At 39.8% G+C, this 18,026-nt stretch overlaps 1 protein-coding gene across 1 annotated transcript in view; it reads left to right on the top strand.

Moving 5' to 3' along the window:
* LOC116860568 (cytochrome P450 4X1-like) overlaps positions 1-18,026 on the top strand; it is a 45,404-nt gene that overhangs the window by 8,264 nt on the left and 19,114 nt on the right. The window contains exons 2-6 of the mRNA XM_032846631.1: positions 7,156-7,297; positions 8,658-8,702; positions 10,049-10,176; positions 12,840-12,967; positions 13,052-13,206. Of these exons, the coding sequence (XP_032702522.1) occupies positions 7,156-7,297; positions 8,658-8,702; positions 10,049-10,176; positions 12,840-12,967; positions 13,052-13,206 (598 nt within the window). The remainder of the gene's footprint in view (positions 1-7,155; positions 7,298-8,657; positions 8,703-10,048; positions 10,177-12,839; positions 12,968-13,051; positions 13,207-18,026) is intronic.

Raw genomic sequence — 18,026 nt, 5'->3', positions numbered from 1 at the left:
GAGGGGCCAGCTCCCGGCAAGCAGCGGAGCAACGGAGCACAAAATCAGGACTTTTAAAAGTCTGTTCCACTGAGGGACATCGCTCCAGAGGCTAAACCGGAGTGAAGCCCACGCGGGGTCAGTGTGACCTCAGGTCCTGCAGGGTCACAGAAGCATCGGGGGTGCCTGAGTGTCGCAGAGTTCGCAGGTATTGGAGCGGGGAAGCCGGCTACAGAGACAGAGCCAAGGAGTGAGCTCTCAGCTTGGGGTTACCTTGAACCAGTTGCAGGCTCGGTGAGCTCAGAGCGCGGCCGGAGGCCAGGGAGACGGAGTAATTGGGCGCGATTCTCTGAGGGCGCACTGAGGATTGGGGCCCCGAGCTCTTGGCTCCTCCGGGCCAGAGACTAGGAGGCCGCCATTTTCATTCCCGTCCTCCGGAACTCTATGGAAAGCATTCAAGGAACAAAAGCTCCTGAAAACAAACCCCAACTGTTTACTCTGTCCGACCCCTGGTCAGGGTGGTGCAATTCCACCTCGGGCAAAGACACTTGAGAATCACTACAACAGACCCCTCCCCCAGAAGATCAACAAGAAATCCAGCCAGGACCAAGTTCACCTACCAAGGAGTGCAGGTTCAATACCAAGGAGAGCAGCAGAATTCCAGAGGAGGAGAAAGCAAAGCACAGAACTCATGGCTCCCTCCCCATGATTCTTTAGTCTTGCAGTTAATTTAATGTTTTTTAATTTTTTTATTTATTTTTTTTTCTTTTTCAATTTTTTTCTGCTAAATTTTTTTAAACTTTTACCCTTTTCTTTTTTAACGTTTTTTAACTAGTTTATCTAATATATATATATATATATATATGTATATCTTTTTATATTCTTTCTTTATTCGTTTCCTATTTTTAATTGTTTGTTTTTTTTTTTTTCTGAACCTCTTTTTATCCCCCTTCTCCCCCCCACGATTTAAGATCTCTTCGGATTTGGTTAAAGCATATTTTCCTGGGGTCTTTGCCACCCTTTTAGAATTTTACGTGTTCCTTCATATACTCCTATCTGGACAAAATGACAAGGCAGAAAAATTCACCACAAAAAAAAAAAAAAAGAACAAGAGGCAGTACCAAAGGCTAGGGACCTAATCAATACAGACATTGGTAATATGTCAGATCTAGAGTTCAGAATGACGATTCTCAAGGTTCTAGCCGGGCTCGAAAAAGGCATGGAAGATATTACAGAAACCCTCTCGGGAGATATAAAAGCCCTTTCTGGAGAAACAAAAGAACTAAAGTCTAACCAAGTTGAAATCAAAAAAGCTATTAATGAGGTGCAATAAAAAATGGAGGCTCTCACTGCTAGGATAAATGAGGCAGAAGAGAGAATTAGCAATATAGAAGACCAAATGACAGAGAATAAAGAAGCTGAGCAAAAGAGGGACAAACAGCTACTGGACCATGAGAGGAGAATTTGAGAGATAAGTGACACCATAAGATGAAACAACATTAGAATAATTGGGATTCCAGAAGAAGAAGAAAGAGAGAGGGGAGCAGAAGGTATATTGAGAGAATTATTGGAGAGAATTTCCTTAATATGGCAAAGGGAACAAGCATCAAAATCCAGGAGGTGCAGAGAACCCCCCTCAAAATCAATAAGAATAGGTCCACACCCCGTCACCTAATAGTAAAATTGACAAGTCTTAGTGACAAAGAGAAAATCCTGAAAGCAGCCCGGGAGAAGAAGTCTGTAACATACAATGGTAAAAATATTAGATTGGCAGCAGACTTATCCACAGAGACCTGGCAGGCCAGAAAGAGCTGGCATGATATATTCAGAGCACTAAACGAGAAAAACATGCAGCCAAGAATACTATATCCAGCTAGGCTATCATTGAAAATAGAAGGAGAGATTAAAAGCTTCCAGGACAAACAAAAACTGAAAGAATTGGAAACACCAAGCCAGCTCTACAGGAAATATTGAAAGGGGTCCTCTAAGCAAAGAGAGAGCCTAAAAGTAGTAGATCAGAAAGGAACAGAGACAATATACAGTAACAGTCACCTTACAGGCAATACAATGATACTAAATTCATATCTCTTAATAGTTACCCTGAATGTTAATGGGCTAAATGCCCCAATCAAAAGACACAGGGTATCAGAATGGATTAAAAAAAAAAAAAAACCATCTATATGTTGCCTACAAGAAACTCATTTTAGACCCAAAGACGTCTCCAGATTTAAAGTGAGGGGGTGGAAAAGAATTTACCATGCTAATGGACATCAGAAGAAAGCTGTGGTGGCAATCCTTATATCAGATCAATTAGATTTTAAGCCAAAGACTATAATAAGAGATGAGGAAGGACACTATATCATACTCAAAAGATCTGTCCAACAAGAAGATCTAACATTTTTAAATATCTATGACACTAACGTGGGAGCAGCCAACTATATAAACCAATTAATAACAAAATCAAAGAACCACATCAACAATGACACAATAATCGTAGGGGACTTTAACACTCCCCTCACTGAAATGGACAGATCATCCAAGCAAAAGATCAACAAGGAAATAAAGGCCTTAAATGACACGCTGGACCAGATGGATATCACAGATATATTCAGAACATTTCATCCCAAAGCAACAGAATACACATTCTTCTCTAGTGCCCATGGAACATTCTCCAGAATAGATCACATCCTCGGTCCTAAATCAGGTCTCAGCCGGTATCAAAAGATTGGGATCATTCCCTGCATATTTTCAGACCACAATGCTCTGAAGCTAGAACTCAATCACAAGAGGAAATTTGAAAAGAACCCAAATACATGGAGACTAAACAGCATCCTTCTAAAGAATGAATGGGTCAACCAGGAAATTAAAGAAGAATTGAAAAAATTCACGGAAACAAATGATAATGAAAACACAATGGTTCAAAATCTGTGGGACACAACAAAGGCAGTCCTGAGAGGAAAATATATAGCAGTACAAGCCTTTCTCAAGAAACAAGAAAAGTCTCAAGTACAAAACCTAACCCTACACCTAAAGGAGCTGAAGAAAGAACAAGAAAGGACCCCTAAACGCAGCAGGAGAAGAGAAATCATAAAGATCAGAGCAGAAATCAATGAAATAGGAGCCAAAAAAACAATAGAACAAATCAATGAAACTAGGAGCTGGTTCTTTGAAAGAATTAATAAGATTGATAAACCCCTGGCCAGACCTATCAAAAAGAAAAGAGAAAGGACCCAAATAAATAAAATCATGAATGAAAGAGGAGAGATCACAACTAACACCAAAGAAATACAGACAATTATAAGAACATACTATGAGCAACTCTAAGCCAACAAATTTGACAATCTGGAAGAAATGGATGCATTCCTAGAGACATATAAACTACCACAACTGAACCAGGAAGAAATAGAAAGCCTGAACAGACCCATAACCAGTAAGGAGATTGAAACAGTCATCAAAAACCTCCAAACAAACAAAATCTCAGGGCCAGATGGCTTCCCGGGGGAATTCTACCAAACATTTAAAGAAGAACTAATTCCTATTCTCCTGAAACTGTTCCAAAAAATAGAAATGGAAGGAAAACTTCCAAACTCACTTTATGAGGCCAGTATCACCTTGATCCCAAAACCAGACAAGGATCCCATCAAAAAAGAGAACTACAGACCAATATCCTTGATGAACACAGATGCAAAAATTCTCACCAAAATACTAGCCAATAGGATTCAACAGTATATTAAAAGGATTATTCACCACGACCAAGTGGGATTTATTCCAGGGCTGCAAGGTTGGTTCAACATCCTCAAATCAATCAACGTGATACAACACATTAATAAAAGAAAGAACAAGAACCATATGATACTCTCAATAGATGCTGAAAAAGCATTTGACAAGGTACAGCATCCCTTCCTGATCAAAATTTTTCAAAGTGTAGGGATAGAGCGCACATACCTCAATATTATCAAAGCCATCTATGAAAAACCCACCACAAATATCATTCTCAATGGAAAAAAATTGAAAGCTTTTCCATCAGAAACACGGCAGGGATGTCCATTATCAACACTGCTATTCAACATAGTACTAGAAGTCCTAGCCTCAGCAATCAGACAACAAAAGGAAATTAAAGGCATCCAAATCAGCAAAGAAGAAGTCAAACTATCACTCTTTTCAGATGATATGATACTATATGTGGAAAACCCAAAAGACTCCACTCCAAAACTGCTAGAACTTGTACAGGAATTCAGTAAAGTGTCAGTATATAAAATCAATGCACAGAAGTCAGTTGCATTTCTCTACACAAACAACAAGACAGAAGAAAGAGAAATTAAGGAGTCAATCCCATTTACAATTGCACCCAAAACTATAAGATACCTAGGAATAAACCTAACCAAAGAAGCTAAGAATCTATACTCAGAAAACTATAAAGTACTCATGAAAGAAATTGAGGAAGACACAAAGAAATGGAAAAATGTTCCATGCTCCTGGATTGGAAGAGTAAATATTGTGAAAATGTCTATGCTACCTAAAGCAATCTACACATTTAATGCAATTCCTATCAAAATACCATCCATTTTTCTCAAAGAAATGGAACAAATAATCCTAAAATTTATATGGAACCAGAAAAGACCTCGAATAGCCAAAGGAATATTGAAAAAGAAAGCCAAAGTTGGTGGCATCACAATCCCGGACTTCAAGCTCTATTACAAAGCTGTCATCATTAAGATAGCATGGTACCAGCACAAAAACAGACACATAGATCAATGGAACAGAATAGAGAGCCCAGAAATAGACCCTCAACTCTATGGTCAACTAATCTTCGACAAAGCAGGAAAGAATGTCCAATGGAAAAAAGACAGCCTCTTCAATAAATGGTGTTGGGAAAATTGGACAGCCACATGCAGAAAAATGAAATTGGATCATTTCCTTACACCACACACAAAAATAGACTCAAAATAGATGAAGGACCTCAATGTGAGAAAGGAATCCATCCAAATCCTTGAGGAGAACACAGGCAGCAACCTCTTTGACCTCAGCCGCAGCAACATCTTCCTAGGAACATAGCCAAAGGCAAGGGAAGCAAGGGCAAAAATGAACTATTGGGATTTCATCAAGACCAAAAGCTTTTGCACAGCAAAGGAAACAGTTAACAAAACCAAAAGACAACTGACAGAATGGGAGAAGATATTTGCAAAGGACATATCAGGTAAAGGGCTAGTGTCCAAAATCTATAAAGAACTTAGCAAACTCAACACCCAAAGAACAAATAATCCAATCAAGAAATGAGCAGAAGACATGAACAGACATTTCTGCAAAGAAGACATCCAGATGGCCAACAGACACATGAAAGAGTGCTCCATATCACTCGGCATCATGGTAATACAAATCAAAACCACAATGAGATATCACCTCACACCAGTCAGAATGGCTAAAATTAACAAGTCAGGAAACGATAGATGCTGGCGAGCATGCAGAGAAAGGGGAACCCTCTTACACTGTTGGTGGGAATGCAAACTGGTGCAACCACTCTGGAAAACAGCATGGAGGTTCCTCAAAATATTGAAAATAGAGCTCCCCTATGACCCAGCAATTGCACTACTGGGTATTTACCCTAAAGATACAAACGTAGTGATCCGAAGGGGCACGTGCACCCAAATGTTTATAGCAGCAATGTCTATAATAGCCAAACTGTGGAAAGAACCTAGATATCCATCACCAGATGAATGGATAAAGAAGATGTGGTATATATACACAATGGACTACTATGCAGCCATCAAAAGAAATGAAATCCTGCCATTTGCGATGACGTGGATGGAACTAGAGGGTATCATGCTTAGCGAAGTAAGTCAATCAGAGAAAGACAATTATCATATGATCTCCCTGATATGAGGAAGTGGAGATGCAACATGGGGTGTTAAGGGGGTAGGAGAAGAGTAAATGAAACAAGATGGGATTGGGAGGGAGACAAACCATAAGTGACTTCTTAATCTCACAAAAGAAACTGAGGGTTGCTGGGGGGAGGGGGGTTGGGAGAAGGGAGTGGGGTTATGGACATTGGGGAGGGTATGTGTTAAGGTGAGTGCTGTGAAGTGTGTAAACCTGGTGATTCACAGACCTGTACCCCTGGGGATAAAAATTTATGTTTATAAAAAATTAAAAATTAAAAAAATAAAAAAAAATTTAAAAGAGAAAAATAAAATACAAAAAAAAAATGTTCGAAGCTGAGAATTTTATTTAAACTGCTTCAAGTTTCACACACCTGTATAAATTAGCCATCTACTGTTGTGAGGGAAAAGAATGGGATTTTCTCTGTAGATGGAATGGGCAGGTTTTTAGGGAGAAGCTTTTACTATGAAGTCACAATAATGAATCACTCCTCAATAATTAGACAAAGGAAAAGGGAGAGGAAATAGTGAGCTGGATCATGGGTTATATTCAGTCAACTATTAACTAGCTTCCTACATAGGAAAAATATCTCAGCTTCCAGACTCCACTCTGAATCAAAATGCGTGACCTTGGCAGGTGAGGCAGATTCAGGTCTCTTCACCTTCTCATTTGGGAAAACAGCTTACCATAGATGTCATTTGACAGGGACTTATTCTGGGGATGCAACATACATTTACATTGAGAAGATAAATACACAGAACTTCATTAGGTGCTTGGGTGGCATACTCAGTTAAGTGTCTGACTCTTGGTTTCAGCTCAGATCACAATCTCAAGGTTGTGAGAATGACTCCATGCTGAGCAGGGAGTCTGCTTGAGATTCTCTCCTTCTCCCTCTCCCTCTGCTTCCCCTCAATTCTTTCTCTCAAATAAATAAATAAAATCTTTTTAAAAAAATTTTATTTATTTATTTGACAGACAGAGATCACAAGTAGGCAGAGGGGTAGGCAGAGAGTGAGAGGGCAAAGCAGGCTCCCTGCTGAACAGAGAGCCGGATGTGGGACTCGATCCCAGGACCCTGAGATCATGACCTGAGCCAAAGGCAGAGGCTTTAACCCACTGAGTCACCCAAGTGCCCCATAAATAAATAAATCTTTTTAAAAATTATACTCCAAGCTTTGACATGCCAAGGAAAGCATGTTTGTGTGAACTTATTGAGGCCCTACCTTCAGCTTGCCTCTGTAAGAGGAGATGAATCCAGACTGGTTCCTCTAACTTCCTTCACTCTTTTTCTCACTACAGTTACTTCAGGATGGTAAAATGGAGAAATTTGAGGAGCTTGTTGAAAAATACCCCTGTGCCTTTCCTTGCTGGGTTGGGCCTTTTCAAGCATTTTTCTACATCTATGACCCAGACTACGCAAGGATATTTTTGGGCAGAACAGGTAAGAAAAGGGATGAATCTCAGGAACCTAATCCTCCTAGGAGTGATATGTAAAACTCACAGGCAGGATTCTAAAGAATTCCTGAGGCAAAGATTAGAACTCAGCCTTTAAGGGGCCTAGGGACACAATGATGGTTACCAGAGCGGGGGATGGGTGAAATAGGTGATGGGGATTAAGGAGTGCACTAGTTGTGATGAGCATTGGATGATGTATGGAATTGTCAAATCTTCACATTCTACATCTGAAACTAATATAAATTAGTTTCACTGTGTTTACCATCCTGGAATTAAAAAAAGAAAGAGAGACCTGGAGAAAGTGGGGAGTGGTTTCTGACCAATCCTGAAAGGGACTATAACATCCCACCCAGTCCCTTGTCCACCTCAGACTCTCATGGGCCCTTGAGGATGTATCTTAAAGCCGGGCTGGCACCACCAGATCACCAAAGGCTTCCTTTGCCTCTTGGTTTTGTGACTTCAGTATCAGTAATAATCCCCACCCCCAACCCCTGCTTGAGCGTAAGTTTTCAGGGGAATTCAGAAGTAGCTCAGCCTCTGGCATTTCAGTACATTAACCTGAATGTTAGGTCATTAATTTACCAGTATAACCTCTTGATGGTGGTTCTAATTTTGTTTTTTTGTTTGCATATGTTTGTTTCCTTTTGGGGCACAAGTCACCTAACGTCCTCATCCAAGCCTTTTTCAAAGCATCCGTGGTGGATCATCTCATAGCACAAAATTAAAATATTTGGTGTTTGCTCCATCATCTTTAACTAACTTAGTTTTAACTAAGAGCTTATATTCTAATCTTTCTTCCCTGTCCACTGTTTCCATTACTTTTAGTAAAACCTAATAAAGGAAAACAACCTTTCCCTGAAACTCTCCATGTGTCCCGTGCCCTCAGCCCTGATTTGTTTCTTGCCCACCTCTGAAAGGACAAGAGCTGTAAAATACCTCTATGTTAGAATTCATGTGAACCCCAAGAGGCATTTGTCCCCCTTTCTCTGTGGTCTGCCAGCCCCTGTTCTAATCCCTAATCTATTTTCCAAGAAGGATATAATATATTGTCCCAAATCCTGTTCTGGAAACTCGGTAACCCTCAAGGCAATCTCTGTTTCTGTTGGAGAAAGTGTAAGTAAAGGAGGAATCTGGGTTTGTGTTCCTGTTTGCCTCCTGGGATTTGTTGTTCTCTGGTTCCTCAACCAAGACTTGTGGTTTTCCTAGGCCTGCCAGGGCTATAAGGGGTGAGCCCTGGGCTCCTTTTTGCTAATTATGCTTAGTGCAGGCAAATAAAGAAGAACCTTCACCAACTTTGGTAATTTCCCTCTAATGTTGTCGTTTGTTTCCTCTACTTGACTCTGCAGATCCCAAGTCCAAGTACTCACACAAGTTCTTGATTCCGTATCTTGGTAAGTATGTGCAAGAAAGCAGAGTGACTCACTCTCTCATCTGAGGTCCCCTTACTATTGCAGAGCATTTCAAAGAAACAAATCAGAATGCTCAAAAGCATTAAGAGGATGGTAGTTCTATACTGCAAGTTTTCTAAGGGGAAGATCAAGAGGGAGTGCTCAGCCAACACAACACAACTTCCTAGGAACTTTGTCCATTTTTCTCTCCAGCGTCTCATCTCAAGGCACATGTGTGTGAATTGGTCCCATCTCTGTCTTTAAAACTGCAGCCTCACGTCTTAATCCTTTATTTTATCCTTTCTTCTTTCTTGTTTTCTTGGTTCTTCCAAAAGAACCAAAACTTCCCCAGTGCAGTTTTGCTCTGAAGTATAGTTTGACAGTATTTAATGAGCAGATAAATTAAGACTTTTAGTCATGTAATTAGTATTTATGTTAGACAAAGAAGGAAAAAAACTGTAGGTTTGGGGTTCAGAGGTATTTGGATTTGCATACTGCCTCCCACTGACTAGTTGAATGTGATTTTGGGGAAAACATCTAATGAGTGTTACATCTCTGGGCCATTGTGAAGATTAAGTGAAGCACATATTTTCTACACTTAGTGTAATGGCTGGCATTGGACCAGTGCTGGACCATGCATCGCAAGCCTGACATGTTGTAAGCTCTCAATGAATGATGGAAATTACATATCAATAAACTTCAAGGTCATTTCAAAGCCAAATCTTTAATGATCTTTCTTGCAACAGAAGATTGTAAAACATTGGTCTTCATGAGTGTTTCCATTTCATATCATTTATAGGTGTAAAGCACAGGCTAGGACTCAGGAGGAGACATCCTGGGACAGAGTGGATATTCAGGTCTAGTTCCTTGCAAATATTGTGTTTACAGCGTAGTTTATGGATTGATTTGGAGTCAAGAGGAGATGAATATTGTTGTGTTTCTACCACGAGCTAGAGGATGGTTTAGGTGCCTCATGTATAGACCTTCATTTAATCTGCACAGCAACACAGTGAAGTAGGTGCTTGTTATCACACTTTATCATTGAGAAACAAAGGCTCGGGAAGATTAAGTGGCTTACTCAGTTACTACACAGGTAGTAGCTGGTGATTTCAGGATTGGCACACTCATCAGGCTGCAAAACTTGGGGTTTTCCTCACAATGTTAAATACATCCATCCCAGATGTAAGTATCAAAACTCACTTCCAACTTAGTATATGAGCACTGCTCTGATTTCCACTCTGTTATGACTACCTGTGTGCTACAGTCACCCCATGATGTTGTGTTCCTCGCCTCTCCTTCCTCATTTCATCTAATAAAATGGCATGAGGTTTTTTCTTTTATTTCTCAAGGAAAAGGACTGCTGAGTCTAGATGGACCCCAGTGGTTCCAGCACCGTCGACTACTAACTCCTGGGTTCAGTGTTAATATCTTGAAATTGTATGTTGAGGAAATGGCCCATTCTGTGAAAACAATGCTGGTAAGTGAAGGGACAAAAAGTGCTCTGGTGTGGTGCAGAATGCTTCCAACAAGGAATGGGTTTAACATGTGTACTGGGTAGTGAAAGTGAAAGTTGAGGATGGTTCCTAGAAATTACCCGATGTTCAATTACCAGCTGAGCAAGAGGTATCTATGTAAACTTTTGCTTTGGTTCTTTGTGTGATTAAATATGATAAAGATCTGGCCATCTGACTTAGATGTATTTTGAGACCCTGTGGCCGTAAACCAAGTACGAAGTAGTGAGATTCAGATGGTAAGTGCTATAAATGACAGGCAAGGGAACCAGGGCCAGCTATAGTGACTTCAGATTCAGAGGGGACTCAGATTTGCCAGGAAATATGAGCTGGACTTGATTATGTAGATAATATAGGTAAGGGAATTCTGGGCAGAGTGAGTTAGCATGAACAAAGCATGGAAGTTAGAATGAACTTGCCTGATGGACACAAAGACCCTAGCGAAGAATAAGTGTCTACATGAAAGTTGCAGTTGTGAGTTTCTTCTTGTGGATAGTGGCGGATCTAGGAGCTGACTTGAGCCTTTTCAAAGTCGCAGGAGAATGTTGGCAGGGCAATATTCCTGTGGGTGGTCTCTGATTGATAAATGAGCTCATTCCAAATCTTCACTTGTACCTGGTATAGTTTAGATTTTTAAATGTGTACTTTTTAAAAAATCAGACAAGTAATCCATTAATGCAAGTTTTATCAGAAACACTTCAAACCCCGCAAACAAAGCTAGAGTTTCCCTCCATCTTTATTTGTAAACCCATCCCTTTTCCCAAGAGAGAACCACAGTTACCCAGTACCCGATTGGTTGGGTTGTCACAAAAATGGATTTAACCTAAGTCGCCCTGGTTGGAGTAAAAAAAAAAAAACCCATGTCTCAGCTCTTGGCAGAGAACCAGAGGTGCAGGCGAGTGGGCATAGGGCGGGGGCCATGCTCCTTCCATTCCTGTGCTGTGCAGCTTTGCGCACAATTGCGAATTAGCCAGTGGCGGTACTAGGTTTATCTCTGTTTCAATAAAACCACTTCTGTCTTCCTCATTTCTCTGTCCCACCTGTGCCTGAGACCCCACTCTTAGCTCCTATCCTCTGCTGAACGGTGCTCAAGTGCCTCCAGCTTTGAGCCCCCACTTTGCTCCCATTTCTTCTAAATTTATTTTATTTACTCAGTAAAATTTACATAACTCAAGATGAAAGCAATTGAATAAACAATTGACATTTGGGTAAAAGTTTTTTTAAAAAAACTCTGCCTTTTTTTTTAGACTTCAAAATGCATAACAGTCCCGAGCAATGGCATAGGTGCTCAACAAATGTAGGTTGATCTCACTTTAACCATTCAGATTTATTTGTGTTTTACACAAAGGATGCTTATTATGACAAATACATTTTCAACAGGGAAATTTATGGCAGTTTCAGCCACAAAACATCTCATGTCAGGTGAGTAGGTCACTTGGGGGAAGAAGTGGACAGAGGCAGCACTGGACTGGAAGTCACTCCCCAAAGCTGCTCCTTTCATGGCTTCTCTCTGTTCCCCACTTCTGAATTGAAAATGGATAAAGAAGATCCATTCATATAGTTTACATACACAATGGAAAATTACTCAGCCATCAGAAAGGATGAATTCCTACAATTTGCATCAACATGGATGGAACTAGAGGGGATTATGCTAAGTGAAATAAGCCAAACAGAAAAACAAATATCATATGGTTTCACTCATATGTGGAACAAAGGGAGGGAATAGGGAGGGAATAGGGAGGGAAAACTGAATGGGAAGAAATCAGAGATGGAGACAAACCATGAGAGACTCTGGACTCCAGGAAACAAATTGAGGGTTACAGAACCGGAGGGTGGGGTGACTGAGTGTTAGGTATTAAGAAGGGCACATGTGGTGATGAGCGCTTAACACAATTAATGAATTGTTGAACACTACATCAAAAACTATATGTTGACTAACTGAACATAATAAAAAATTTAAAACTAAAACCAACCTGAGTCAAGGGGCAAAAAAGAAGAAAAAAAGAAATATGTTTGGTTTTTCAGTTTGGGTTGTTTTTTTGTTTTTGTTTTTGTTTTTAGAAAGAGGGTGGGAGGATCAGAGGGAGAGAGCGAATCTTAAGTGGGGCTTGATCTCATAAACCTGAGATCATGACCTGAACCGAAATCATATCACACACTTAACCAATTCAGCCACCCAGGTGCCCCTGAATTGAAAATGTTTTTTACAGTGTTCCAAGTTTAAGTGTGGCTATGGTGGTTGGCAGTAGTGATGGTGGGGTGGGGTGTCTAGCAATTTGGGGACTGAAGACGGAGGAAGCCCTGGGAAAATCCTTTGTAATTATAGGTCTGTTTTCCTAGGACTCCGATCTTCTTTAATGCCATTATGGTAATAACTGAAAGGTCAAAGATACTTAACTCAGCCATTTACCAGACCTGGTTTGCTCCATGCTCCTTCTCACCCAGCTGGGTGCAGTTTTCCTTTCCTCATGCCAAGTAAGCACTTGTTTAATTTACCTATTTGACCTTTGACTCCTCTTAGGTCAGTATTGTCTACCTTACATCCTAAGGGCAGGGTCAGGGAGGGGCCTTCGGATAAAGGCAGTTTGATGATGATGATGATGTCGTTGATCTTGACTTCCTGTGCCAGGGTAAGTGGGAGAAGATTTGCAGCTCTCAGGACACAGTTGTGGAGGTCTATGAGCATATCAGCTTGATGACCCTGGACATACTTATGAAATGTGTTTTCAGCCAGGAGACCAACTGTCAGATAAGCAGGTCAGTGACAGCAAAGCAAAAAAGACACCTGTCTGCCATCATCTAAGTCATTCATTGACATATTATCCCTGCTTTCTCTTCTAGCACCCATGATCTTTATGTTAAAACAATGTTTGAAGCCAACAAAATCACCTTTTACAGCTTATACAGTTTCTTACATCACGACGACATCATTTTCAAGTTCAGCCTTCAGGGCCACCGCTTACAAGAGATGGCCAAAATTCTACATCAATACACAGGTATTTCTTGCATTTGGGTGGCCCAAGTCCATACACTGTCATAATTGCTTTGTATCTGTCTAGAGGAATAGGTCTCAGAGTGAAAAAAGAAAACATTCATGTTCTTAATGGAGCTTTTATAGGGACAGGCTGCTTTAGAAGATCTTGCTAGATCCATAGTAGTGGTTCTGTTAGAAGTTTTCTATACCGTGTTCATTATGTACAATTGTTATTAATACAAATATAACAAGGGGACATTTAATATCCCAAAGCATACAGGTCATATGGCTTTTTGTGCAATGTTTGCAGTAATAATGAAGGAATAACAACAAACCGAAAACACTCAAGCAACATAGGAATGAATACGGGGGCAGCGTGAGCATGGACATGCATTCAAAAGAAGGGGGAGATTGGGTTTGGTGGGTATAGAGTTTCAATTACACAAGATGAATAATTTCTAGAGACCTGCCTGCCTGTAAGTTAACAGTACTGTATTGGGCATGTAAAAGTTTGCTAAGTGGGCAGATCTCCTGTTAAGTGTTCTTACTATAATAAAAAAATAAATAAAAGAAGCTCCATTTGGGGTGCCTGGCTGCTCAGTCAGTAGAGCATGTGACTCTTGATCTCTGGGTTGTAAGTTCAAGCCCCATGTTGGGCATAGAGATTACTTAAAATAAAATCTTAAAAAAAAAAAAAAAGCTCCATTCAAAAATGGTTTTGGCAAAACTTATACATAAAAGTTGAAATAGATTAAGCCTTTTTTTTCAAGATTTATTCATTAGAGAGAGAGAGAGACAGAGAGAGCACAAGCAAGGGGAGAGGCAGAGAGAGAGAGGGAGAAGGAGGCCTCCCACTGAACCAGGAGCCCAATGCAGGGCTCGATCCCAGGACCCTGGAGATCATGACTTGAGCCAAAGGCAGACACTCAACCATCTGGGCCACCCAGGCACCCCAAAAGATTCAGCTTTTTAAGCAATTCAACATTATTTTTCATCAACACCATAATAGTATTTATCAAGAAGTTAATGAATCCTTCCTTGGCTCCACCACTTAGTGGCAGTGTGACTTTGGGCAAGTTTACTTACTGCTTTGTCTCAGTGTCATCTGTAAAATGAGGATAAAAGGCAACCTATCTCCTAGGTCTGTGGTGATGATTAAATATGTTAATATACATAAAGCACTTAGGACAGTGCCTCACACTGAATAAATGTTAAACATAAAATGTAGTTACTTTAGCAAATATATATGCCTCAGAGAAATTTACAAGACACACCAACACATGCACAGTCACACAAACATAGATACACAGGAATGTAGATATTATGAGGAGGACACTCAGGGAAGCAGGTTAGGTTAACAATTTAAGACACAGGGGCGCCTGGTGGCTCAGTGGGTTAAAGCCTGTGCTTTCGGCTCAGGTCATGATCCCAGGGTCCTGGGATCGAGCCCCGAATTGGGCTCTCTGCTCAGCAGTGAGCCTGCTTCCTCCTCTCTCTCTGCCTGCCTCTCTGCCTACTTGTGATCTCTGTCTGTCAAATAAATAAATAAAATCTTAAAAGCAAAACAAAACAAAACAACTTAAGACACAGATGAGCATTATATATAGGAGTAGTTCCAAACTTGTCCACATTGTGGCCCACACAGAATATTCTAAATTTGTATGGCTCATTAGAGTGGATCTGGGAACACCTATGAAGGGCTTGGTGAAAAAATTCTTTACTATTTCTTCATGTTACATAATTATGGTGAAAAAACAAAATGCAGAGTATTGGGGGAAAATGTTAAATTTGTTCAAAATAAAACCTTTTCAAAATTTTTATTTTGTTGTTGTTAAATTTTTTTTTTATTGCATCTGGATTTTAAGTAGTAGTCACTAGCCTTCCCTTGTTCTAGGTTATCTCAGCCCTTGCTCTAATGACAGTTTGGGCTAGGTATGTCTTTATTATGTGGGGAGCTGTTCTGTGCGGTGTAGGACTTCTAGCTGCATCCCTGATATCTACCCTCTCAGTGCCAGTAGGACTCTGATAGTTGTGGCAACTGAAAATATCTCCAGACATTGCTCAATGTCCCCTGGGGTCAAAATTATCTGCAGTTGGGCTGCCAGAGTGACTGAGTTGGTTAAGCACCCAACTCTTGATTTTGGCTCAGGTCATGATCTCAGGGTCGTGAAATTGATCCCTACGTTGGGCTCTGCGCTGGGTGTGGAACCTGCTTAAGATTCTCTTCCTTTACCCCTCCACTTCCCCCACCCCCGCTTGTGCTCGCTCTCACTCACTCTGTCTCTCTCAAAAAGTAAAAAACTATAATAAAACCTTTTAAAATATAATCTGCAGCTGAGAACCACTGCCTTATACCCAAACTGTAGAGACGTTCATCCATGCTTTTCTTCCAGTGCTTGTGTGATTTTGTTCTTTTTGCATTTAGATCTCTGATCCATTTACAGTTTATTCTTATGTATGGTTTGAAGTGCTGATCTAACTTTTCCAAATAGTTATCCAGTTGTCCTAACACAATATATTAAAAAGTTCCATCTTTTCTGTGATATGTATATCCATATCTATATATATCTCACATGGAATTTTACCCAGCCATAAAAATATTGAGATCTTGCCCTTTGCAACAACATGCATCCATACCTAGAGGGCATTATGGAAGTGAAGTCAGACAAAGACAAATACCCATATGACCTCGCTCAGATGTTTTGATTTAAGAAACAAAACAAATGAACAAACAAAGAAAAAAGAGACAAAAAATCAGGCTCCTAAATATGGAGAACAAGTGTTTGCCAGAGGACAGGTGGATAGAGGAATGGATGAAGTAGATAAAAGGGATTAAGAGTATACTTACTGGGGCACCTGGGTGGCTCAGTGGGTTAAGCTTCTGCCTTCGGCTCAGGTCATGATCTCAGGCTCCTGGGATCGAGTCCCGCATTGGGCTCTCTGCTCAGAGGAGAGCCTGCTTCCTCCTCTCTCTCTGCCTACTTGTGAACTCTGTCTGTCAAATAAATAAAATCTTTAAAAAAAAAAAAAAAGAGTAGGGGCGCCTGGGTGGCTCAGTGGGTTAAGCCGCTGCCTTTGGCTCAGGTCATGATCTCAGGGTCCTGGGATCGAGTCCCGCATCGGGCTCTCTGCTCGGCGGGGAGTCTGCTTCCCTCTCTCTCTCTGCCTGCCTCTCCGTCTACTTGTGATCTCTCTCTGTCAAATAAATAAATAAAATCTTTAAAAAAAAAAAAGTATACTTATTCATCATGATAAACACTGAGCAATATATAGGATTGTTGAATCATTATATTGTACACCTGAAACTAATATAATGCTATATGTTAATAATACTTCAATTAAAAATTTAATTTAATTTAATTTAATTTGAAAGCTCCATCTTTTCCAGTGATTTGAGATAACTACCTTTATCAGATACTAAATTGAGATATGTACTTGAGCTTATTTCTGGACTTTCTTTTCTATTGCATTGGTCTATTTGTTTATGTACTGTAATCACACTGATTTACCTAAAAAGACTTTGTAGTATGTTGTTTTTTGTGGTGTTGTTTCTTCTTTTTTTTTTTCTTTTAAACAAACTAGGGATGCCTGGGTGGCACAGTCAGTTAATTGTCCAACTATTGGTTTTGGCTCAGGTCGTGATCTCAGGGTCGTGAGATCAAGCCCTGCTTAGGGCTCCCCACTCAGAATGGAGTCAGCCTGAGATTCTCTTTCCCTCTCTCTCTGCTCCTCTACCCCATGCTCACACAGTCTCTCTCTCTCCTAAAATAAATTTAAAAATTAACAAGCTATTTTTCGGAGAGTTTTGGGTTTACAGGAAAATCAAGCAGAAAGTACAGAGAGTTCTCATATGCTTTCTCACTTCCTGGTAAAGTCCATAGTTTACATTAGTGTTCACTATTTATATTTGCACACTCTATGGGTTTTGACAAATACATTAGGATATGTATACCCCTCTATTCCTAGTTTTCTGAGAGGTGTTTGTTTTTTTTTAATCATGGATGGGTGTTAGATTGTGTTAGATCTTTTTTTCTGCATCTTTTGTGATGGTCCTATGATTGTTCTTCTTTAACTTATTGATGTGATAGATAACATCAATTGATTTTTGAATGTGGAACCAGACTTGCATATCTGGAATAAATACCACTTGGTCATGGTGTATAATTCCTTCTATGTTGGATTCAATTGGCTAATATTTCGTTGAGGATTTTAGCATCTATTTCATGAGAGATACTGGTTTGTAGTTTTCCTTTCTTGTAATGTCTTTGTCTGGTTTTGATATTAGGATAATGACTGGCCTCATAAAGTGAATTAGAGAGTATTCCCTCTGCTATTTTCTGGAAGAGATTGTAAAGAATTAGTATGATTTCTTTCTTAAATATTTGATAGAATACACCAGTGAAGTCATTTAGACCTGGTCCTTCCTGTTTTGGGAAGGCTATTAATTATTGATTTAATTTCTTTAATAGATATAGGCCTATTTAGATTATCTATTTCTCTTGTTGAGTTTTGGTAGATTATGTCTTTCAAGAATTTAGTCCATTTCATGTTGGTTATCAAATTTATGGGCATACACTTGTTCATAATATTCCTTTATTATCTTTTTTAATGCCCATAGAATCAGTACTGATGTCCCCTTTTTATTTCTGATACTAGTAATTTGTGTCCTCTCTCTTTTTTTCTTGGTTAACCTGGCTAGAGATTTATCAATTTTATCCATCTTTTCAAAGAACCAATTTTTGGTTCATTGATTTTATCCCTTGATTTCCTATTTTCAGTTTCACTGATTTCTGTTCTAATTTTTATTATTTCCTTTCTTTTATTTACTTTGGGTTTAATCTG

Source organism: Lontra canadensis, unplaced genomic scaffold (assembly GCF_010015895.1).
Source record: "Lontra canadensis isolate GAN:19392208 unplaced genomic scaffold, GSC_riverotter_1.0 scaffold179, whole genome shotgun sequence".
Classification (NCBI taxonomy): domain Eukaryota; kingdom Metazoa; phylum Chordata; class Mammalia; order Carnivora; family Mustelidae; genus Lontra; species Lontra canadensis.
The sequence above is the reverse complement of the archived record's forward strand: the minus strand, read 5'-3'. Positions and strand labels throughout refer to the sequence as shown.